The sequence below is a fragment of the Cervus elaphus genome, chromosome 28, assembly GCF_910594005.1.
Source record: "Cervus elaphus chromosome 28, mCerEla1.1, whole genome shotgun sequence".
Classification (NCBI taxonomy): Eukaryota; Metazoa; Chordata; class Mammalia; order Artiodactyla; family Cervidae; genus Cervus; species Cervus elaphus.
The window spans coordinates 45,329,944-45,355,276 of NC_057842.1; the positions used below are offsets into that span (position 1 = coordinate 45,329,944).

A 25,333-nucleotide genomic window follows, 5' to 3' on the forward strand; every position below is an offset into this window, starting at 1 on the left:
TTTGATATGTAATGACCTTTTAACCATCTACGATCTTTTTAACTATGTGTTTTTCAACCAGAGAGGTGTTCTTTTACACTGCTTTAATTCAGTTAAGTGTTTAGTCCTGGGAGTCAAATATTGGAAATGAAGCATTACCTTTTTAAAGATTCCAGACTCTGTAGGTAAAGCACCAGGCATCTCACAGGTGCTGTGAAAGAACTGGGACTCCCCGCAGTACAGTGTAAATTCTTCATACTCTCCAGCCACATGCGCTCCATCCACTACCTCCAGGGCTCTGTAAAGAGTGGAAACAACAACTTCTCAAGAATGCTGAAAACACAAGAGACTAAAGGCACATTGCCCTCTGTATATTTCCAACCCGTCAAAATAATGAATCATTCTTCAAAACCTACACAGAATTGTAGATAACTTGGTATTCTCGTAGCACATTTATAAATAAACTTTGATGATTTTCCCTATGTGGCTAACAGAATTCTTTTAAATCCTACGCAGAAAACAAATTGGAGACAGACAGATAGGTAAGTAAATTGTTAGATGGCTAGACAGATTTTGATATGAAGCGATACAAATTCATTTTATATTTGCTTGGTTGCTCAGCTGTCATTGTTCTTAAGGGAAAAAAAAGCATTTGTATGTTTTCTGAACACTGGAAATAAAGTGAAAACCGATTCCTCCCAGCTAGGGGAAGAATCTAGGCTATGCCAGGCAAAGAAATCTGTTCCCAGGATTATATTTATTAGATTTAAAAGGAATGGAAACCAATAAAGGCAGTGTTTTAGCAGATGCTGGTGGTTGCCTACCCCCAAACCATTTCCTTTATCCAAACCCAAAGCCTAACTGTCACACCCCCAACATACATTTTCTTTGCTAACAACCCTGATGTGTTCAGATAGCTATTTTCCATGTGCTTCAGAGGAAGTTGCTTCCTGCCCTGGTAATCAGTCATGATTGGTCTAATCCTGGAGTCCCCTCACCAGTAACTGACTCAGATATAAGCCCACACCTATCTCTCTAGCTGATACCATCACATTGATTTAGGTCTCCCTGATCCTTAAAGTCTTTGTATTTACTTAAGTAGTCGCTCAGTCATGTCCGACTCTATGCGACCGCATGGACTGTAGCCTACCAGGCTCCTCCATTCATGGGATTTTCCAGTGTTTGTACTTCACCCTATATCTGATGCAATTCTGGCCACTAGATGTGAGGGACATCTGTTGAAGGAATCATGAGAAGGTCTTTCTCTTAAAAGACAGTTTACAGAAAGTAATAGTTCTTCCCTGCAAGCCAGTATCATGCCTGTATGTGATGAATGTGACAGCTGTCCTGGGATCAGGAGTGGCATTAGCCTTTGGAAAAGAGATGGAGAAGAAAGCAGGGCAGAAATGTGAGAGCAATTTGCATCTTCAAGTACTTTGTTGAGTAGCTGAATTAACCAATCCTAGACCTGCCCTAGCTCTGAAGTTCTCATTACGTTGCATATAAATGTCCAATTCTTTAAGCCTTTTTGAGTCGAGTGTTCTCTGTTACCTGCTGTTGAGCATCATAACTGATACGAGGGTTGATATATTTCTTAAGCATATACTTAAGACTGAGAAGAAGATACTGGACCAGGAGAAGGAGGCTCATGAAGAGAACTAAAAATTAAAGCCTTTAATATTTCACAGAAGAAATAAAAGCCTTTGAGGAATTTCTATCAATACAATGAACCAAGGATAAACAGTAGGGTAAAGCATTAACACTTTAAGAGATGAGGAGGTATAAATCAATGGGGTAATGTCAACAAGGAAGAAATGTATGGGAGTGATTTTAAGAAATCCATCTTGAAAAAAAATAAAATAAAATAAATCCATCTTGTACCTCTTTGTTTTAGAAAACATTATTCTTTGTGTTACAGAAAATGTGAAGGTATTTCAACAGCAACAATTTCTTTTTGTCTTCCTTCCCAATTTTGTTTAAAAGCAATTTTTGTACATCGTAAATACAACTCAGTCAGTATTGAAAGGAACTGAAATAAAAATTAATTTCTTTAGCCCAATTATATTTCTCTCTGCATAAGTAACCACTCTGAATAGTTTCCTTTCTGCAATGTTCATGCCATATGTAAGGACTTAAAAAAAAAATTTCTACCCTCTGAAAGTAAGTGCTGAAGTTCACCTTAGAGGAAAATCTCTCCTTAGAAATTATAGATCACACTTATAAAGGGATAGAAAAATACACCTAGCTTCAAAGAATTACATAACATTTGAAAAGTATCTTATGATTGAGAAGCTGTTAAAGACTTACCACAGATGTATGTTTGCATCAAGATTTATTTTTATTAACTGGGCCACTGACCCTAAATCACAGCCCTTGTGCTTCTTCTGCTCACAAATGAGCCAAGAAGAGAAGCAAGCAAGTGAAGACCACTAGGATTGTAACAAAGAAAACCAAATCTAACGCCATACTGGGTCTGTTTCTTTTACTTTAACTTTTGTATTCCATTGTCTTTGTTCTCAGTTGGGTCTGACTCTTCGTGACACTGTGAACTGTGGCCTGCCAGGCTCCTCTGTCCATGGGATTTTCCATGCAAGGATACTGGAGTGGGTTGCCATTTCCTTCTCTATTGTTTTTGCTACAGTTAATCACTAAAAGGAGATTGCCTACAGCTTCAACTATATGTGATGGCCCATATCTTGGAATCCTTCCCTCTAAGCCTGAGCTGTACCCTCATTTAGCTCACGGGAAACATCCTCACCAAGGCCCACCGATAAATCACTGCCAGAATGAAGCAATTAACACATCTCTTCCAGAGTCTGGTTGGAACCAGGAAATATTTGCAACAACTATTACCTTTTTAAACTTTACTCCTTACCCCCCACTCCTTTTATAAAAGAAACCAGCATCCAAACCCAGGCAAGATGGCTCTCTGGGACACAGAGACATCTTCTCGGCCTGCTGGCTTCCCAAATAAAGTCACTATTTCTGCCCCAACAACTGGTCTCTCAATTTATTGGTCTGTTTGTTGTGCTAGGAGTAGTATGAACTCAGACTTGGTAACAAGACTTGAAAATGGATTCCAACCATTGAAGTCTGATAAACTGGAAAAGTAAAAAGAAAAGTACAGAAAGTCTACCACTTTTAATAGTTTTTCTTTTTGAAGAGAAAAATAATGTACCCATTGAATGAATCTAGAGATGAAGTGATAAACTTGAACTACATGTGCTTCCTAAGCTGTGTATTGTTGGAGGTGGGCAGAGATCCAATATGGAGTTCTCTCTTCCTGCTAGACACTTCTGTACTGTGTGATTAAAAGCTAGGAAGGCTGCCCTTTTTATGTATTTTTCTTGTGATCCAACCCCTGGCTGTAGTATAGGATTCTTTTGCCTGCAAGTAATAGACATGCCAACTCACAGAAGCCTAATCAAACACAAATATGTCACTGAATATAAAGCGAGAGAGGTGGACTGAGTTCATTTAATCAGTTTATTCCACTGCTGCTGAATTGAGTGGCTGCTACAGTTCTGGTCATCATGTATTGTTACATGATAATTCCAGGTGATGAAAAGATGATCTCTTCCTGCACATCTCTCTCAGAAGGAAGGAAGTCTTCCCTAGAAACCCCCTAGCAGACTTCTCTGCATATCTCATGTCTACACCAAAACCATTGCAGGACCTACCCCCAGATGCTGGAGCCAGAGGGATATCACCACGCAGAGCAGGCACGGGAACAAGCTGGGGCTCTATGAGGAAGGGAGTGGGGGGATGGAGACAGATGTTGGTATGTAGCACCCCACCTCTGTCCAGTAACATGTCCCCCACACTTGCTACACTGCTGGTAGATGTAGAGCTGAGATATACTCATGGTTGAATTTGAGTTACCAAAGCAGAAACATTCATGATTCTGGCCTCATTGCATGTTGAACCCAGGCAGTCTGCTTGCTCTCCTGGCTTGGGGATAGACTAACAAGACTTAGCCTGCTCTCCAAGGGTCAATCTATATGCTTGGGGTCATGATCTCAGAAGGCAGATTTAGCTCCTCAGTGGCCCGAGGAAAGAGATGACCCTCATATATAGCCCAGGCAAGGTCCTTGCTTCACTCATAATTCCCAAGCCATTAACTTCAGAGAGTTGTGCTACAGCAAGTGACTTCTGATCTCCCTTGGAGAGGAGGGGGATGAGGTGTTGGCTGAATTTCTTTTCCTTTAAACCAAGATCCAAGCATGGCTGCTGACCACGTGGTCACAGGCACCACTAATTCGAAGTTGGCTCCAGGACTCAGTTGGGAGGTAAAGAAAGGCCACAGGGTGTGTGGGCTCAGAGGGTTTTGCAAGCTGAGTTCCGCTTTAGGAGCGTCTTGCCCCAGACGCATTTTCTAGTTCCTCTCTAGTGGCAGGCACAGAGCTTCTACTCCCAGGAAATGTATTACACAAGTTTGTCTCCTGAAACGCAACCTTCACAAAACATTACACAGATATAAAATACCTAGAATTGTGCTGGAGGGGGCCCTGGGTGCTACAGTAATTTAAATAATATCTAGCTCTCATTCTTTCAGCAAGCATTTTTATATCTCCTTTCGTGTATCATACAAGGTAAAGGTAAAGAAACCCACTCCAAACCCTCAGAACATTAACATCTAGTAGACACAGGGGCTCATCATGTGGACAAAATATTTTAATCGTGAATAACAGTTGCAGACAAAGCTAGACATAGGTAAGTCCCCCTTGCTGTTGTTCAGTCATTAAGTCGTGTCCGACTCTTTGTCACCCCATGAACTGCAGCACGCCAGGCTTCCTTGTACTTCACTATCTCTGGGAGTTTGCTCAAACTCATGTCCACTGAGTCAGTGATGCCCTCCAACCATCTCATCCTCTGTTGCCCCTTTCTCCTCTTGCCCTCAAACTTTCCCAGCATCAGGGTCTTTTCCAATGAGTTGGCTCAAGTTCCCCTAGCTTAAGAGGAAATCTTAACAAGTGTTCGCAACTGGAAAGACCAATCAAAAAGTTCATTTTTCTTTTCCAAAGGATATATTTTCAGTTTAACTCCTGATGAGTAGGCTGCAGGTGGTTGTAAGAAAGGCTAAGTATGGCCCCCTGGTGAGAAATCTAAGATTTATAAATGGAAATAGAGCTTCCTTTCTGAATAATCACTACTGGTCTCTTATTAAGCACATTATTTCTGGGGTTAAAAAACAAAACAAAATAAAATCCCCCTCCCAACTCCCAATTGCCATACTAGTCTGGAGTTTTTTCAGAGGAAAATCTACTAACTGACTAATTTGCAATCTGCACTTTCTTGTTTTTAGTACAGGTATTATCCTGCCAAAGTGAAGGGAGTTTTGGTGTTAAGTACTTTATTTTACTCAGACTCATAAACAAGTGGAATACTAGCCCACTTATTCCATTATTTTTGGTTCCTTTTTTATTTGGTTTGCTTTTAAAAGCCATATTTCCTTTCTTGGAGTTTTTTCCTTAATATATATATTTTATCAAAGTATAGTTGACTTATAGTTTCAGGTACACAGCAAGGTGATTCAGTTACACATACACATATATTATTTTAAAAATTATTTCCATTACAGGTTATTACAAGATATTGAATATAGTTCCCTGTGCTATACAGTAAACCTTTGTTGCTTGTTGCATATCTAGTTTTTAAATTAGAAATCTAGCATTCTATTCATATTAAGTCAAACAAGTGGAATCAAATGTCACAAATTTTTTAGTTAGGCAAAAATTCATAAGTTTTCTAGAACATATATATTATACATATTATTTATATATATATGAATACAAAAACTTTTCTACTATCTATGCTTCTTCTTGGAGATTAAGTTGGTAGAAAATTAGCAATAATACAATTGTTTGCCTTTTCCTAAATTAAAAGTTATTTATTGTTATTTCCAGGCAAATACAAACTTGGTGAGGCTTGAGGAGAATATAATTTTGGGGCCTTCTTGAAAAAGAAAACAAAGTATCTTACTTTTTCAAAATATATAGCACTAGGGCCCCATGTGCTGAAGTTGCCCATTAGACTTTAGCTTTTGTCTCCTGTAAATCCACCTCAGGTTTTCCTGATCGGGTCAGCTCCATCAAGCTGCTCCTTGAGCATTTTAACATATGTAGCCCAATATAAAGCAAATTATGAGCTTCTCTATCTAATAATTCTTGGTTCAGAGATAATGTGCACGTAAAACAAATGAGGCACAAAAGATTTCTAGGGTATGAATGTCAGAATTGGACCATAAAGAAGGCTGAGCAACAAAGAATTGATACTTTAGAACGATGGTCCTGGAGAAGACTTTTGAGAGTTCCTTGGAGAGCAAGGAGATCAAACCAGTTAATCTCAAAAGAATCAACCCTGAAGACCAGACTCTGGAAGGACTGATGCTAAAGCTGAAGCTCCAATTCTTTGGAAAAGACCCTGCTGCTGGGAAAGATAGAGGGCAGGAAGAAAAAGGAGTGACAGAGGATGAGATGGTTGGATGGCATCACCGACTCAATGGACATGAGTTTGAGCAGACTTTGGGAGATGGTGAAGGACAGGGAGGCTTGGCTGTGCTGCAGTCGGTGGAGTCACAGAGTTGGACACGCCTTAGTGACGGAACAACTAGGGTCTAAATTGATGCTCTACTGCCATCCAGTGGCTACTTAAAGAATTCTTGGTGTGTTCTAATAAGCCTCAGAGTTGTAACTTGAACAACAAAAGGTGTGGCCAAGAGAGCTGAAAACACCAGGTATTAGAGCCACTCCTCTGAATTAAGACTGTGGTTATAAGGCTACATAAGTTTGCTGGCCAGAAAGGAAGGGAGGAAACTTTTAATTTATTAACAAGCAGCACTAAGTAGAATGTGTAGTAGTAGTATTTCATTGCTGCAATTGCTGAATGGTAGGGAGCTTCCATATCCTGCTAATATGAGGCCCTGTATCAGATTACGGACAGACCTTCCGATAATTCAAGGCCTGGAGAGGCCCCTAGTGATTACCTGATGCAGTCCCTCATTGCACATTTGAAGTGACACTGGCTCTGAGAAACCACAAGGCTGGCAGGGCTCTGGGCCCACTGCTTAGCCACGTGCATGGAACTGATGTTAGGCTTCTCTGCTGAGGCTCACCAAGAGTCAGCTAATGGCAGAGTGACAATAGAACCACACCAATCTATCCCACTGCCGGAAAACAAACAAAAAACTAATATATTTCCCTTGGAAAACCAAGGATTTTGGATTTACAGAATGGGTTTTTCTTTCAAAAGCAATGTTGTATTCAAATTTGTATTTTTCTCACATGAATGAGACATGAAATATAGCAATGTGTACACAGATTTCAGAGTCATACCCGCCTAGCCATTACCCATGTGATCTTGGCTAGTTGCTTAACTGCTTGCAGCCTCAGTTTCCTCATTTGCAAAATGGGGATTATAATCAGATTGTCATGAGAATTAACTTAGGTAACACTCACAAAACACTTAGTCTAGTACTGCTACAGAACAGGTGCTCAATAAATACCAGCTATTTTAATTATGCCTATGAATGTCAGTTAACATTTGCTGCATTATAACTTTCTAGGCATCATGTAGATGGTATTTTAAGCTAGCGTATTTATCAGGCTCAATTACAAAACAATACAGAAATGAGAATATCTGAATTGAAAGATACCCCAGAGATAATCTAGTGATCCAACCACCTCATTTTGCAGTAGAGCTCATTGATGACCAGAGACATTCATTGTTCACAGTCATAGGACTAATTATTGGCAGAGTTGAGGGTAAAGAACCTATTTAACTCCCAGTTTAGAGGCTGATTTCAAATTCTCTACAGATGAGTTTTATGGTCACAAATCCTCAGTTGGATGGATAAATGAATAAAATCTCTATGCTTATCCACATTTTGAAAATCCAAACACCCTTATAGTTTAAGACATATAAAAAATACTACATCATTTATCAAAGTATTTTGTGTCAGCAAATGGTAATAGCTTTTAACGCAGAAGTGCTGCCATCTAGTGGTTGCACAAGAGTTTCAATTTTATCATCTTTTTTAGTAGTATTTTTGTAAAAACTCTCTGGGGGCATACCTGGTAACTCAGTGGTAAAGAATCTGCCTGCCGATGCAGGAGACTCAGGGGGTGCAGGTTCAATCCCTGGTCGGGAAGAACCCCTGGAGAAGAAAATGGCAACCCACTCTAGTATTCTTGCCTGCAAAATCCCATGGGCAGAGGAGCCTAGTGGGCCACAGTCCATGAGGTCGCAAAGAGTTGAATATAACATCGCGACCAAACAACAACAACAAAGCTCCCTGGTTTGGCTGGTCTCTATTGTTTCTAACTTTCTGGGCCCCTTGATTTTTTATTTTTAAAGCAAGAAAGATATTTATTGTAATGCACTGCCAAGCAAACTGGCAAATTCCACTAACAAATAATAGAACATTTTTCTATAGCTCATTATTTCCATAAAACAAACCATTTTTCAGTTATCATTTCTGAAATAGAATATAAACCCAACTATAAACAACCAAAAAAAAAAACAATCAGTGGCCATGAAACCCCAGTGCCGTGTGTGTCACTAAACTAGATGTTCTAAACAGTGGCTAGGAAGCTGGGAGCGATCTCCCAATGTGCTGTGTGGGAGAGTCCCCCTCATATTTGTCCAAGTTCCCCTCATATCTGACCACTGGGAATGCAGATCACTTTCTCTCCAACAGAGCCTGGGGACTTTTGCCCTTATAATTCCATGTTGTGAAATCTAGGCTTTGGGTGCTGCAGAGTTTGTGAAATTTAACCAAGCTGTCTCAGGACCAATAGATAATTTGTCAGTTTTTGTCATTTGTGATCACTTCCCATGACTAACAAACTGTGTGAAGCACCCCCCTCCCTCACTCCCGCCCCTGGAACCAGGTTGAGCTCAGTCAAGTTTGGCTTTATTAGTATTGGTTCCAGAGGAAAGAAGAGTCTCAATCTGAGCAAGAACAGAGGACCAGGGACCAAAACCATCCAGGAATCACTGCCCTAAGCCCCGAGGAACTGAAGACCTTGGTCTGGGTCTCAAGGAAAGGCTTAGGTTTATCACAAGTCTTGTGTTTCATTAATGACTGCACATGATCTCGCTTAGAGTCGCTGAGGGCTTCCTGGTAGCTCAGCTGGTATAGAACTCGCCTGCAGTGTGAGAGACCTGGGTTCAATCCCTGGGTTGGGAAGATCCCCTTGAGAAGGGAACGGCTACCTATTCCAGTATTCTGGCCTGGTGAATTCCATGGACTATATAGTCCATGGTGTCACAAAGAGCCGGACATGACTGAGCAACTCTCACTTTCACTCAGAGTTGCTAAAAAGCCTGGCCTTTTCCCCCACATCTCTTTACAATGTTCAAGTTGAATAAGGTTAGTTTTTAGCTGTCAAAATAGAAAGAAGTTTCTTGGTTGCTGGCATTTTTCTTCTAAGGCTGTCAAATCCTATAATCTAATGGCAGAGAAAATGTAGGTCTTCTTTTGATGGCATGTATAATCCCCAAAGACAGATTCATGACTTTGCTAAGCTCATAAACAACAAATACATAATGCTAGAGAATTTTAAATTGCTATCTTTTGTAACACAAAACAAAGCTAATGGTGATTATATAACCATGGAGCAGGCAAGGAGCAGGAAACTTGGCAGAATATGGTTCTGTGTACAAGAGCAGAAAACGAAGCCCCACATCACCAGGGACAGCTCTTGGGAGTCAACCCTGAGCTCTTCTGCTCCCATCATTCAACCTCCAATCACTGGTGAGGGGTGCTTTGTCATCATACCTGAGCTTGCTTTGAGAGACACTGAAGATGCAACCGCATGGACCACTTCGTTAGACAAATTGCCGGAAAACTGAGAAGGGTGTGAGCTACCATCTTATTTAATGTTCTCTCTATAGTGACTGAAAGGGAAGATTTCTCTCTTTCTTAAATGTAAAAAAGACCTTTTCTGTTCCTCACCAGTTGTCTTTCTGACAATGTGGACTATATACCTGATCATGAATAAATGTTAGTAATTATATAGAATTATACAGAACTTTTTGAATATACAATCTGTAAAGTAATTATCTCTCTGGCTTATGACACTACTATCCCTTTAGTTTTCTTATCCTCCCTTATTTACATTGTTAACTGAAGATAAACTACTATAAGCCTTGGAGGAAGAAGTGATGGGGCAGTAGTTATAAATACATGGAACATACTTTCACCTCACCAGTATGATGTCCATCTACCCTTGTCTATTCTAACTACCACCATCCTAGTTCCTAACTTCATTACCTCTTCAATTTAGAGAGTTTTACAGCTATTCTTTGCTATCCGGTCTCTCCTGCATCCTCCAACCCATTCTAATGTTACAAATAGATTCATCTTCCTGGGTGTACATTTGTGTTTGAAAAGCATTAGACAGTTCAGCATTGTGTACAGTAGAGTTTTAACTCCACAGTTTAGTATTCAAGCTCTTCCATCTTCTGGACCCAGTTCATGTCTTCAAACATAGCTTCCCTACACACCCCATGTTATAGGCAATTTTACTATATTTTAACTTTACCATAATCACGGATGACTCTCTCTCACCTCAGACAGTAAGTCCTTTTTGGGTTCATATGACTAACTCCCTCTGTTTCTGTCACAGCATCTGACAACATCTGTCACATCACAGACATTTAGTAAGGGCTTCCTGGGTGAGAGAATACAAAGCCCCATTTTGCAAAGATGGTTTGACTCATAACTACAAGAGCTGCTTGCCGAGCCTGTTGCTATTTATGACTGTTTCAAATAATGTCAATGTAAAGCTTTGGTTCAAAAGCACCTCTTCCTTTCTAGGCTGGTCTAGCATGTCTACTGTTATTTTCCACAAGTCTATGTGATGTCACACACCTTGAAGTCAACTTTATAGCATCTTTACTATGCATCATCTGCTTCCTTTGTTCACCTTTGCCCCACTTAGCTCACTAGACCAAAACGACTCCGGTGCCAACCACAATTAGCCAGAGTTTATGAAACTCTGGGGTCCCTAAAGAATCTGGCACTGAGCTTCCCTGCCTTAGTTAGTTCTTTCAGGCACTCAGAGAATTACCTTTGTCAATCTAGAGCTTAGATAATACCTGCATAGCTGTAAACATTATTACTTTGTAGCATTTTTAGAAGCAATAAAGTTGGAGAAGTTGTGTAATTTGTTCCTTGCACCTAAAATGTTTAGCATTTACTGTACTTCCTGAACTCACAAATACTAATTTTTCTTACAAATCAGATGCTCTCAAAATTCTCACAGCTGTAGTTCAGAGATTTAAAGGCTCTAATCGATATGTTCTTGCTATATGATGATCCGTAAGCCTCATAAAACTAGAAGTGAGAATTGAGTCTGTAAATGTTACTCGTAAGACAGTAAAACATTCCGCCACACAATCCGGTGCTTGTAGTAAATGGCCTTTGATAATGTGAAACTAAAAAAATATTTTAAAATATGAGGATGAGTTTCCATATATCTTTTTTACTTTTTCAAGACAATTCTTATGGAGGTTAGCATCTACATTTAATTTTCATAACTGTCAATTTCATCATGTTCGACTTACTGGACTTCCAAATACCTGGCAGTTGTTTGATGATGAATGTAACATGCATAATAATTTGTTCATAATTGTCTGAATTACATCTTCAGCTTTCTCCATCTGCATCAGGTGGGTAAATGCCACAAGGGCCTCCTAGACACAGCCTTTGGCAGTGACTAGAAATGTCATCATTAACTTAATGAATGAGTTCAATTAGTGTCTTCAACTTGTGATAATGTTACAAAAGAAAACTCTAATTAGAAATCACCTCTAACAAGAAGTAATAATGTAAAACACATAACCAACACATCAGGAATACAGGATGTGCTGACTGAAGTGGACGGGAGGCCGGATCTGAGGACAGACTAATATTGGTCATCTCAGCTCTCATGAATGAAAATCTCTCATGCAGAGGAGGCAAGAACAGACTGTCACTGGGTCCCTACTCTCCATTTAGCTTAATAAATTGTTCTTATAGAGGTCCTAGTAACAATCTCCCTATTTCCCACCTGAGGAGTTCTCCAATGCTACCCTAAGCCCCTCTCCTTTCCCCAAACTCACTCTATCAGTCATGGTCAGGGAAATCTGCATTTCCCTTAGGTACACCTTGCTTCACTGTTTATATGTCTTTGCTTGGGCTGCCTGTTAATTCTTTTCCCTTCCCTCTTTGTAATCTTTGGTGATCAATTTCTATTAAACTTAATTACAGAAGTCATTTACTCCAGCATGTGACTGATTGTGATGAAACTTGTGTTTCCTCATCTCTTAGCTATTCAGTTTATACTAAAGTAAATCCTAATTTACCAGAGGGTTGTGTTCCAAAGTTTTTTTTTTAACAATAAAAATGATTTATTCTTAAATACAACATTGTAAGTGGTGGTTTGATTACCAAATAAACCCTAAAAGTCAATTTCATGTAGCTGAAATAGTGTTAGTTGCTCAGTTGTGACCCCATGGACTGTAGCCGGTCAGGCTTCTCCATCTGTGGAATTCTCCAGACAAGAATACTGGAGTGGGTTGCCATTCCCTTCTTCAGGGGATCTTCCCAACCCGGGATCAAACTCAGGTCTACTGCATTGCAGAAAGATTCTTTACCAAAAAAAAAAAAAAACGAAAGAAAAGAAAAGAAAGATTCTTTACCGTCTGAGCCATCAGGGAAGCAAGTATGCCATAGCAAAAAAAAAGGAAAAAAGAATGCCATTATGAATCACAATTGTTTCAGTATTGGTTTAAAAAAAAAAAGGAACAAAAAAGCAATAAGACAATCTGAAGAATAGTCTTTCTTTTATTTGAGTGCAGATTATTCTCTTTTGGGGATAAGGATCACTGAGAAAAAGCAGATTCAACTGAAAAGAGATAATGGTTAGATGTTTTCAGAGATTATAAAGTGACTTTACAGAGCTTTTGTTATCACCAGATTTAGATCATTATTATTTCACATCAAAACTCATGGTTTTTTTCTTTCCCTTTCCTTCAGACAAATCTATCACTAGCTTTATTCCTGGGCTTTATAACCATCCACTGCATGATCATGATTTGTAGCGGAAACAAAGGAGACACAAAGAATGGAAAGAAAAAAAATAAAGAGGAGTGGAGAACAGGGAGAGACCTTCCTTGGCCAAAACTAGCAAGAAAGAGGAAGAGAGGAAAGTATTCAAAGTAAGGTGAGGTGATGCTTAGGAGGAAAGAAAATCCTCCTGTGTGGAAATAAAAGGCTGAGAAGAGACAGCAGAGGGCAGAAAAAAAGAGGGACACAGCCGTGCACAGATCTCTGAGGGAAGACACAGGGCCCCCACGTCGCCCGGGTTAAGCACTGAGGTCCGAGGCTCCAGACAGGCTTCTGTGCACAACAGCTTCAACACAGAGGACCGAAGGACGTGGAAAATCCAGGTGAGTGACAGCAACTGGTTTTGACATGATGAAGTATCAAGGCTTCCCTGGTGGCTGAGATGGTAAAGAATACAGGAGACCCAGGTTTCATCCCTGGATTGGGAAGATCCCCTGGAGAAAGGAATGGCTACCCACGCCAGTATTCTTGCCTGGGAAATCCCACGGAATATGAGTGGGCCAGGCCCCTGGGGTGGCAAAGAGTTGGACACAGCTGAGGGCCTAACACTGTGAAGTATCATTTGTGTGGGTCTAAACAAGTCAGATATGCCAACTTCATATGGTTCGACCTAGTATTATTTGTTAAGTGTTCAATTAGGTTTTCTGGGAACACATGTCATTTCTCAATTCCATTATAGGCTTTTGGGGAGTTAAAAAGTACTTTCTTCTACCCTATAACCTGAACTCAATGGGTATAAAATAAATGCCTTTTAAAAAAAAGTCAGGGATGGATATAAAACAAGTTTTTTCTTGTGGCATTGACTAAGAACCCAGGTTTCCAGCACTGAGAGAAAGTTGAGTCATTAAACCACAAAGCATTCTGTCCCAAGAAAATATTTATTTTGCCTAATAGGGTTTTAAATTAGGGAGTGTTATCTCATCAAGTATAATGAGGACTTGTGAGTCAATATGCTCTGTGTACACAGGAGAGCTTTACTTCTGCACTCAAGGTGAAGCGAGGAACTGTCTCACTGTTTGGCTGTGAGATCAGGGACAGAATAACAGAAAGGAAGAACTACCTTCATTTTCTTCCTTAAAAACATCGTCCTATTGCTTCTGTAACAAAAATGTTAAAAAAAATATTGCCAATCCTTCAAAAAGGAAATAAACTTGTTTTTCATAAATCAGGTAATAGTGGGTCTTAAAATGCTTCCAAAAAATGAGCAAGTTATAAAAACAAACAGTAGATATTAAATTTTATTAAAAATTTTCATTTGGCAATTTCATATTGTTTTAAATGGATGAAAAGGGCTATTGGCATTTCATCAGCTTTAGCAATTGCTTTTCACTAAAAGAATCAAACTAACTTTCGTAGCAAAATTAATTTCCAATCCATCATTCTTTTTTCCCTTTAAATTAACAGAATCATAAGGTTCCCCCTTTTAGGAAACAGTCGAAGTATTTTTCTCCTCTTACCAAATTTAGTAGTTACAACTCAAATCACTAGACTTCAAGTATGAGAAAATCATTGATTACTTTCAAATTTTTGAAAACATAAAAGATTTGACATGAATCAATCATTCTAAAGGATTACTCATTTTCTTCTTTCACTTCTCTATCAAACAGTTTATATATGTCACTAATAGAAAAGGAAGATACTGATCAACCTAACTAAATGCTTGGATTCCCCAATTAAAATGTAAGCAAGTTACTGAGAAAACGAAACACATATAGGTTTACCATTCATCTGGCTATAGAACTTGCCAAGGACAAAGGAATGGAATCATACTGTCCTTTTCCCTCCCCTTCAGCTCTCCCTGCATTTTCTCCCTTTGTGTCCTTACTACAGATCCCAGGGTTTTTCCTATGGTTCCACACCAACTGTTAAATAGAAAAGTGATCTAGTAAAACTAACATGAAAGAACTATTTGTTCACTATGTGTACTGGGATGAATAGTGTCTCTCCAAATTCACGTTCACCTAGAACCTCAGAACATGACCTTATTTGACACAGGGTCTTTCCAGGTGCAATTAGTTAAATCAAGATGAAATCATACTATCCTCAGGTGGACCCTTATAATAAGAGAGAAATCTGGATACACAAACGCAAACACACAGATCCAGAGGGAAGAAGGCCATGTGATGCTGGAGGCAGAAATGGAGAGATGCAGCTGCTAGCCAAGGACACTAGGAATTTCTGGCAATAACCAGAAGCTGGGAGGCAAGGAAGGATCTTCTTTGGAGCATTCATGGGAGGATGGCCCTGCCAACACCTTGTTTTCAGACTTCTAGCCTCCAGAACTGTGACAGAATAAACTTCCGTTGTTCTAAAGCCAGCAAGGTTGTGGTAATATGTGATGGCTGCTAAAACACTGTGCCACTCCACTGTGGTGAACATGTATTTTTAAGATGATTTCTGGATGAAGGCAAGGCTTAATGCAAAGTGATGAAATAAAAGGTGCTCCTGGCAAGATAATAATTCAGAGGAGAAGACATTTATAGGGAACTGGGCCATCGGAGTTCCTTTTAAATAAAGCTTGGCATGCAGCCTCCTCTGTGGAGATGTGAGCCTGGGCTAGTCTGAGTGGAGGATTTTTACTAAGCCTTAGGAAGAGAGGAAAGAGAAATGAAAAGGACACACGCACTTTGCCTTCCAGAGCATTTGAAAGACACCAAAAGTCCCGAGATGAAACAGGTTGCCTCGAGTAATCAGGAAGCCTGAAATAAAATCAAGAACAACAGGTATACCAAGAGAGAATCTCTAGTAAATACCACTGTATCTCTCTATACCACCAGCTCCTTTAAATCCTAGCGAAGTTACAACATTTAGCAAAGTTAGTGCCAGGCGAAAGAATTAAATGTAAAAACATCAAATCACAAAGATTAGAAGGCCATTATATGGCATGTTAGAAGATAACACAGGATGGAAAGCAACTTCCTAAGATTAAATGAAATGGAAGAAATAAAAGAGAAAAATATTGGTAATTTTACTGTGCCAACATTTTAAATTTTCCCATATTTTTTAAAACTGAAAGATAATAATAAGCCAAGAAAATATTTGCAACCCAAACATCCAACAATTGGTTAAGAGTCATACTAGACAAAGAAATCATACAAATTATATAAAATTGTATTATATTAACAAACCTGGTAAAATGGGCAAGGGAAATAAATGATTTTCAAAGGAAGAAATTGTTAAGGTGTTTCCCCAAATTCACTAGTAATCAATAGATACAATTTTAAAATTAAAAGGGAAAGTGTTAGTTGCTCAGTCCTGTCTGACTCTTTGAGACCCCATGGACTATAGCCCACCAGGCTCCTCCATCCATGGAATTTTCCAGACAATACTGGAGTGGATAGCCACTCTCTTCCCCAGGGGATCTTCCTGACTCAGGGATTGAATCTGGGTTTCCTGCATTGCATCTGAGCCACCAGGAGACCCACATACTACTAGGGGGCATATTAATTGCCACAGCTGTTTAACAAGGAATTTATTAGTATTTATCAAGAGACTTTAAAATGATAGTATACCTGTACCCTGTGATTCTACTTCTAGGAAAGATTTATAAGGAAATAATCAAATAAGTATTCAATTTTTTTTTAACCAAGATATTATGGCAGTGTTATTTATAATAAAATTTGCAAACAACTCAACCAATTTGGGTAATGATTAAATAACTTATGGAACATCCATATTATAGAAAGCCATTTATTCTTTAAGGCATGGAGTAAAGCTTGTAACTTTATGGTAGTTGAAAAGTAGAATAAAACTGTGTTAAATATCCAAGAACACATGGAAACAGCATACACTAAATCTTTAGTGCTCTGGATACTTGGATAAATAATGTATGTTCTTACTGTATTTTCCATGTTGTCATACACTCTCTTATCATGAGAAAATATTTAATTTAAAAAGTTTTAAAACTCCTAATAGCCTCATCAGGGAAGTTTAAATAACAACTTTGAGTGGCAGTAACAGAAGGTAAAACCCAAATGATGAGACAGACCTTTTTACATACTCTGATCAAATATTAATGTGCAGATTTTACCTGCCAGTCTCAATTTCTTTTTCGCAGTTGCCTTGGCCAGTAATTCCTAACCTAAATTTTGGAATACCCCAAGTGACTGTCAGCTATCTCAGGAGAGTCAATTTTTTTTCTTGGATAGTTTCCAAGACACCATTTGTTTTTAAAACCTCACTCTGTTTAAGGCAATTAGCATCTGTTTTGAGTTTGTCAGGGAATTAGAAAGTAATTATCGAAAGGTGTGTGTGCAGTGGTGGCAGCTAGACTGAGGTGAGGGCCAGGAGAGCAGAGAACTTGACAAGAGGATGATTTTGTTTTATTTCCTTCTGTACATAATTCCAAAAATCATTTCTTCTTCTTCAAAGGGAACATTGTGCCAATAACCAAAGAGTATTCTGATTTCATTTTCCAGGGCTCTGTATCTTTTTGTTCCTCCTGCTCTTTTTTGTTATTTACACACATTTTATAGAACAAGTCAGCACACCCACAAAATGAAACTGGTGAAGGTTTGCTTTCACACTGATCCTAGATAAAACCTGATTTAGTATTCTATAGTTTTCTTTTAGATCAGGGGTTGGCAAATTATGGTCTGCAGGCCACATTGGGTCCACTGCCTGTTTTTGTAAATAAAGTTTTATTGGAACAATGACATAGTAGTTGCAACCCAGAAGTATCTATGGCTACTTCAGTGCTACAATGGCAGAACTGGGTAGTTGCAACAAGACTGGATGATTAACAGTGTCTAAAATATTCACTCTTTGGCTCTTTATTTGCTGACCCCTGTTTTAGATCACAAACTCCTACAGGCTTGCTTGCCAGAGAGTCTTCTTTTTGCACCTTCCCTGAAGAGGAATAGAACTAGAATTCTAGTAAACATTATTAGATAATTATAATACAAGATAAACTCAAGCTTACTCAAAATCTGGATAAATTCAAAGACAGGAAAAATTCACCCACAATTCTAGATGTAGGTCCAAAGTGGCATAAGTCTTTGATTTACTTAATTTTCCTGACTACTTGTATAGCCATCCTCCATGATATCCCCCATAATCTGCTTCTCCTGATAGTTATGCCTTTGGGTAGTTCCCGCTCACACACACATGTGATGGTATCTTGTTTCTAAGACTCTAAGACATTGTGGCTTTTCTCTCCCTCTGTCTCTCTCTCATCACTTACTCCTATCATATCATGGAGAGACCCACATGACAAGAACTGGGACCTCCAACCAATAGCCAGTGAGGAACTGGGACCTCCTCACAAGAGCCATACAAGTAACCTCGGAAATTGGTCTTCTAGCCCCAATCATTCATATGACTAGCCTAGCCGACTTCTCAATTTCCACCTGAGAGGACCTGTGCTGCAACCAGCCTACAAAGCTGCTCCCAAATTCCTGATTTGCTCCAACTGTGAGATAGAAATGTTTGTTTTTTTAAGCCCCTAAATTTGGGGATAATTTGAGTACACAGCAACAGATAATGGATATACTCTCCTCTGCCTCCACTTACACATCCCAGTGTCTAGCGTTGGAAACCTTTCTGTACAAGACTGTCAGAGGTAAGACATGGTCCTTGAAATGGATCATAAATTGGCTCTAGATCAGGTCACAATATAAATGTCATGTGGTTCAAACCAAGCGGAAACCTTTCTCTATACTATAAAAATTCCAGGTTTACATAAGCTATTAAAGCAGCTCTTAATTATTCCTGTCTACGGCTACAAAGACACTAGCTAAAGACTGAAATGACTGAGGTCATGTGAGGGCCCTGGAACAACACCATGTTCACACCAGGAGGACAAAAACTCACCAAAACATAAGCAAACCTCCAAAGCATCATGGGAACCTGAGCTCAAACTTCTAGATCTGTTTAGGCTTCCAAACAGCTTTCAGCCTCCTTTCTACTTGCAGTGGATGAGGGGAATGATATAAGCAGTATTCATATTCACATAGCACTTTGAAAACTAGCAACTTTATATCATAATCTATCTTTAATCCTCACAGCAATGCTGACTTGTACATTTAAAGTAAGGGTTATCTTACTTGAATATTTTACAGCACAGGGACATACAGACATTATTTTGTAATAACTTTAAATACAGTATAATCTATTAAAAAAACTGAATCACTCTGTTGTACACCTGAAAATAATACTGTAAATCAACTATACTTCAATAAAAAAAGAGTCATCTTACTTTAAGATGAGATGAGAGAGAACATTAAAGAGAAATTAACATTTAAGACAGAAAATATTAGTATCAGAATAGAAAATAGCATCTAATTATTTTTGTGAAGCATTAGGATGTTTCACAGAGAATGTGTAAAGCCCAGAAGTTTAATGAGGGCCCTCAGAGGTCAAATCAGGGGTCAAATGAGGAGAGACTGAGGTATACCTGATGTGGCACCCCATTTTTTTCACTGGTTCAGTACTCAGGGTACATTCTGTAGACTAACTTATATGTTTGGATTGGAGAATCACACCCTTGACCTTCAACTGCTCAAGCCCTCCAAGAACCTATTGGTCACCCTGAGAATATACTAACTCTCAGGGAGCAGCTACTCATCTTTGTACCCCCATCAGTATGTATTCAGTAGTGCTGTGAATTCACATGGAAGTCCTCAGAAAATGTCTGAGAAAGGAAAGGAGGGAGGAAAAGAGGAAATAAAAATGGGATGTGAAGTATAATTTTCTTGTTTTCTTCAACCTATAACACCTACAGTATTCTAAGGTATTTTAAACAGGGCTGAATAATTTCTCTCAATGGACTTATTTCTATTTAAAATTTCTGAAGTGGACAAAAATCAGGCAGAATACATTCATGGAAGTACAAAAGAGGGGAGAAAAGCTCCTCTTTGAATTAACAGTGACTCTTCTCTTAAGAAATCTAGGTTACGAGGCACAATTAAGAGATTGTGTTCATTGGAGTATTTCACTCTCAAAGAGCTTCAATAGGCATGCAGAAGACAGTAATGATTTTTGTCATACTGAAATTAATATTCTGGTCCCTTGAGAACATAATCATTATTTATAGCAATGTTACCTATAAACAGGGCCCTGCCCACAAGCACCTGTAAACTAATTAATGACTCAGCAAACAAAGAAAGGAAAACGTGGGTCAAGACACCCTTGTGGGTGGCACATTCATCATGTCATTTGTACTCACTGATAACATCTGGTTTTATGAATTCAGAGTGGACCCACATCAGCTCTTTGCCCTGACGGACTCCCAGGGAGCCAGCCAAGCCTTCCTACAGAGGGCGCTACCGGCTACAGAAACATGAGAAGGACAGCTGGGTGCCTTCACAGGACAAGCTGACAAAATGTTTAAAGTGCTCAGAACAAAAAATTCAACCAACCACAAAGCAAAGTGGCCATTTCTGCATGTATCTTCCCCTCATCCTGGTATGAGGGGATGACCTCACCCCACCTTCAGTGTTCTTAGAATCTGGCTCAGATAGTAAAGAATCTGCCTGCAATGTGGGAGACCTGGGTTCAATCCATAGTTTGGGAAGATCCCCTGGAGAAGGGCATGGCAATCCAGTCCAGTATTCTTGCCTGGAGAATTCCATGGACTGAGGAGCCTGGCATGCTACAGTCCATGGAGTTGGAAAAAGTAGGACACAACTGAGCAACTAACACACTCATGTTCACAGGTAGAAAGATTAAGTCAATCAAATACAACCCAACACACCCTTTTCAGTTAGATGCGTTTGCTTAATAAAAATAGGCAATTTGTTTGCTCATCTGGGTCTATAGTCCCCCTGTCTTAAATTCCATTTCAGACATAATTCCCAAGGTGCTTTGGAATCTGAATGTTTTTCAAAAGACTGTGTGAAGAAAGTATCTGGACTGAATGAATTATTTAAGTGTTCACCTAAGAATGTACTTATATATCACTTAGGAAAGTTAGAGACTATTTAGAGAGGTTTATTTCGAGGTAGGGAGAAGGCAATGGCACCCCACTTCAGTACTCTTGCCTGGAAAACCCCATGGACGGAGGAGCCTGGTAGGCTGCAGACCATTGTGTCGCTAGGAGTTGGACACGACTGAGTGACTTCATTTTCACTTTTCACTTTCATGCATTGGAGGAGGGAATGGCAATCCACTCCAGTATTCTTGCCTGGAGAATCCCAGGGACGGGGGAGCATGGTGGGCTGCCGTCTATGGGGTCGCCCAGAGTCCGATGCGACTGAAGCGACTTAGCAGCAGCAGCATTCCAAGGTAGAGGTTAGGAGACTCAATGGCAGAGGGCTGGATGGACATGTGTTTAGCAGGCTGTGGGGACTAGTCTCCAGGGACAGCCCCAGCTCCCTCTCTCTCAGTCCTACTCCTACCGCACCCTAGAGCATGGAGTCATTTTCCACTCTCTTTTGAGCTGTCTCATAAGAGGTGCAGCTACCCTCGGGGAGAGGCCACATGGGGGGAGGATGTAGGGGAGAACCTTGAAACTTGACCAACAATAAGAACTGAGGCCCTGGACACAAGGCCCCAGTAGAACAGTCCCCACTAGCTCCCAGCTGTTTCAGCTGAGTTGTCAGACATGTGACTGAGGGAGCCACCTGAGACGTTCCAGCCTCAGCAGATGCCACTTAGAGCAGAGACAAGCTGATTCCATGTGCCCTGCTCAAATTCCAATCATCAGAAACAATAAAGCAAATTTTTCAATAGATGTTATGCAGCAATAGATAACTGAAACAGGCTAATGTCAAATAGCCTTCTGTGAAAATCTTTTTTTTTTTTAATGCCACATTTGGTTATTTCTTGCAGAAATCACCCACAGTAAATCCAGCTGTACTAAGAACTTCTTAGATGGAACCTGGAATCTGAACAGGTATACTCTAGGAAGGATGGAATGATTCAGGGAGAGTTTTCACTTAAAAATAATACAATGCAGGAGACACAGGTTTGATTCCTGGTCCAAGAAGATCCCACATGCCATGGAGCAACTAGGCCCCTGAGCCACAGCTATTGAGCCTGTGCTCTAGAGCCCGGCAACCCCAACTACTGAAGCCTGCATGCCCTAGAGCCTGTGTCCAGCAACGAGAGAAGCCACGTCAATGAGAAGCTCTCAACCACAGCTACAGAGTAGCCCCCACTTGCCACGACTAGAGAAAAGCCCGTGCTGCAACGAAGACCCAGCAGAGTCAAATATAAATGAATAAATAATTTTTAAAAACTAATATATAGTCATTTTCTTAATCTTATTTTAAATGAATAGAGCACTGGGGAGGAAAAATAGAAAATAAACTCAGCTGTATGAAGTATTTAAGATAATTGTAGTGTAGTAGTAATAACTACCTTTTATGGGGTGGATGCTATATCCCAAGCACTATGCTAAGTGTTTACAGCTATTATCTCATTTAATCCTTACAATGAACCTGTGAGGTAGGTGTTATTATCTGCACTTTATACAGATGAGGAAACTGAGGCTCAAAGAGATTAAGCAATTTGCCTAAAAGTCACCCAGCTAGGAAGGTTTGGAGCTGAGATCTGAACTTGGCCAGCCTGACATGAAAGCCATTTAAGTATAATGTACAATACAGTCTGCAGCTTTAATAGTAAAATAGTTTCATTATTCAGGTACTTTTATGGTCAGAGAGGAATGTGTCCGACAGTAATAATGCCAAAGTCTAAGTGTTACTCAGTCATGTCGACTCTTTGCGACCCCATTCACTGTAGCCTGCCAGGCTCTTCTGCCCATGAGATTTCCCAGGCAAGAATACTGGAGTGGGTTGCTACTTCCTCCTCCAGGGGATCTTCCCGACCCAGGGATCGAACCCAGGTCTCCCACATCGCAGGCGGATTCTTTATCTCCTAAGTTATAGCGGAAGCCCACAGTAATAATAGCAAAAAATAAAAGCCAATATTTTGACCTAAAGTAAGTATTTTACATGCAATTTGGCATTCTTTTGCTTTACTCTGGTATTTGGTTAGATTCATGCTATATAATTCTTGGAAGATACAGGAAAATTTCTCATATACAGCATGGACATCTGTCCTTTTCCTAGTTTATTTTATATTTCCTAAAAGATTATTTGTTATATAAAAGGGAGAACTGAGACTTCACCATCTGATACTGAGGATTTATCCTGATTACTCCTCCTGTGAACTGTAGCATTTGATTTGCTCTGTACTTTGGCTGGCCCTGCCCATCTCACCTATTTTTCCTTTCTTTCAAAAACATACCTCTCCCCGCCCCCCACCCCCTCACAAGCCCATGCTATCCTTTTATTTTCTGAAAGACCCCATATTGAATGACACTGATTTGCAAGACTGCAGATGGCAATATATTCCACACAAAGCCAGAAAACAGAAGAAAATGAAAGAAACATAATTTTGTCAAAGGATAAATTATCAAGCCCTACAAAATATTTTTCTACTTCAAAGACTTTAAAATGATGTAAAAATCCCCCCAAAAAGAGTTGCTCTAAAATCAACTGAATGGCTAGGTTTATTTGCTTTAGAACCTTAATGAACAGCTTGCTTTCACAAAAGACCAAGGGAAAGGACACTCTTGTTTATCTGAGCAAAAATTAGAGGAGAATCTATCAAACCTCAGAATACTTGATACGTTACTTTCACAAAGAACCTTCACAGCCTCTTAGTTTTTCCAACTTGCACTAGAATTTAAGATGATACTTTGATATGTGGAAAGGACAATGACCTGAAGGACTGATATGCTTGTTTTAGACAAACATTTGTGTGTATTTGCATCCTTAGAGTAAAAGGAGAATCTGATTTGATATCAGAGGACCTTACTTAAAATACCATCTCTGCCACAACTTACTGTATCACCTAGGGCATGACACAATCTGATTCTCAGATTCTTCACCTGTAAAATAAGGATAATGATACAGTATACCCCAGAGTTGTTATAAGATTTAAATGAAATAGTACTTATGACAGTTTTGGTCCCTCAGTCAAGTCTGATTATTTGCGTGCTATAGACTATAGCCCATCAGGCTCCTCTGTTCATGGAATTCCCCAGGTAAGAACACTGCAGTGGATAGGCATTACCTTCTCCAAGGGATCTTCCTAACCCAGGGATTGAACTCAGGTCTCCAGGAGGCAGATTCTTTGCTGTCTTAACCACAAGGGACTTTGCAAATTATAAAATTCATTACAAATTTTAATTACCATAAGGTCTCCTATCTTACAGGAACATTTTACAATATATTACATGAGTGTACTACTTTTCAACTTTCCAAAGAAAAAGTACTACAATACTATTATACATCATATTGTTTAAATCAGACACATCAAAACCAGAAGAGTGGAGACATTTAATTTTCATATCTGGTCAATTTATAACATACTGTGTTCCATTCAACAAATATGCTCATTAATTAATTCAACAAAAAAAATTGAGTGACTTACTACAGTGAATAAAATAGCCTCAGGAAGCTTATATTTGAATGAGAGACAGAACTAAGACAAAATAAGCTGTTATCAATTATTATCCCAGGTACTTATAAGTTCCACAGAGAAAAATAAAATGGAATAAGACATAAAGTGATGACATCACAGCACCTAAATATATTAAGCAAATATTAACAGATATGAAGAGAGAAAAAGATAACAATATACAATAATAGTAGGGAACTTCAATATCCCACTTCAAGAATGAATAGATCATGCAGACAGAAAATCAATACTGAAACATTGGACTTGAACTATATCTTATATTGAATGCACTCAACAGGCATCCCTGGTGGTTGAGTGGTAAGGAATCCACCTGCAATGCATGAGATGCAGAAGATGCAGGTTTGATCCCTGGGTCAGGAAGATCCCCTGGAAGAGGGCATGGCAACCCACTCCAGTGTCCTTGCCTGGAGAATTCCATGGACAGAGGAGCCTGGCAGGCTACAGTCCATAGGGTCGCAGAGAGTGGGGCATGATTGAAAGGACTGAGTATGCATACTACAGACATATATGGGTGGACCTAATAGATATATAGAGACAAAGCTAACAGACATTTACAGAATATTCCACCCTATAGTAGTACAATACATATTCTTCTCAAGTATATACAGGACAGTCTCCAGGATAAGAACATGCTAGGTCACAAAACAAGCATCAGCAAATACAAGAAGATTGAAATTATGCTAAGTGTCTTTTCCAACTTCAATAGTTTGAAACCAGGAATCGATAATAGGAAGAATACTCAAAAATTCAAAAATGTATGAAAATTAAATAAAACACGCCTAAACAATTAATGGGTCAAACAAAAATAAAAAA

The 25,333-nt window shown here is 39.4% G+C and overlaps 1 protein-coding gene across 1 annotated transcript in view; it reads right to left on the minus strand.

The window, feature by feature from the left end:
- The window catches only part of CRYBG1 (crystallin beta-gamma domain containing 1), a 224,494-nt gene that overhangs the window by 126,362 nt on the left and 72,799 nt on the right, over positions 1–25,333 (minus strand). Inside the window, exon 2 of the mRNA XM_043889786.1 lies at positions 139–277. Coding sequence (XP_043745721.1) covers positions 139–277 — 139 coding nt within the window. The remainder of the gene's footprint in view (positions 1–138; positions 278–25,333) is intronic.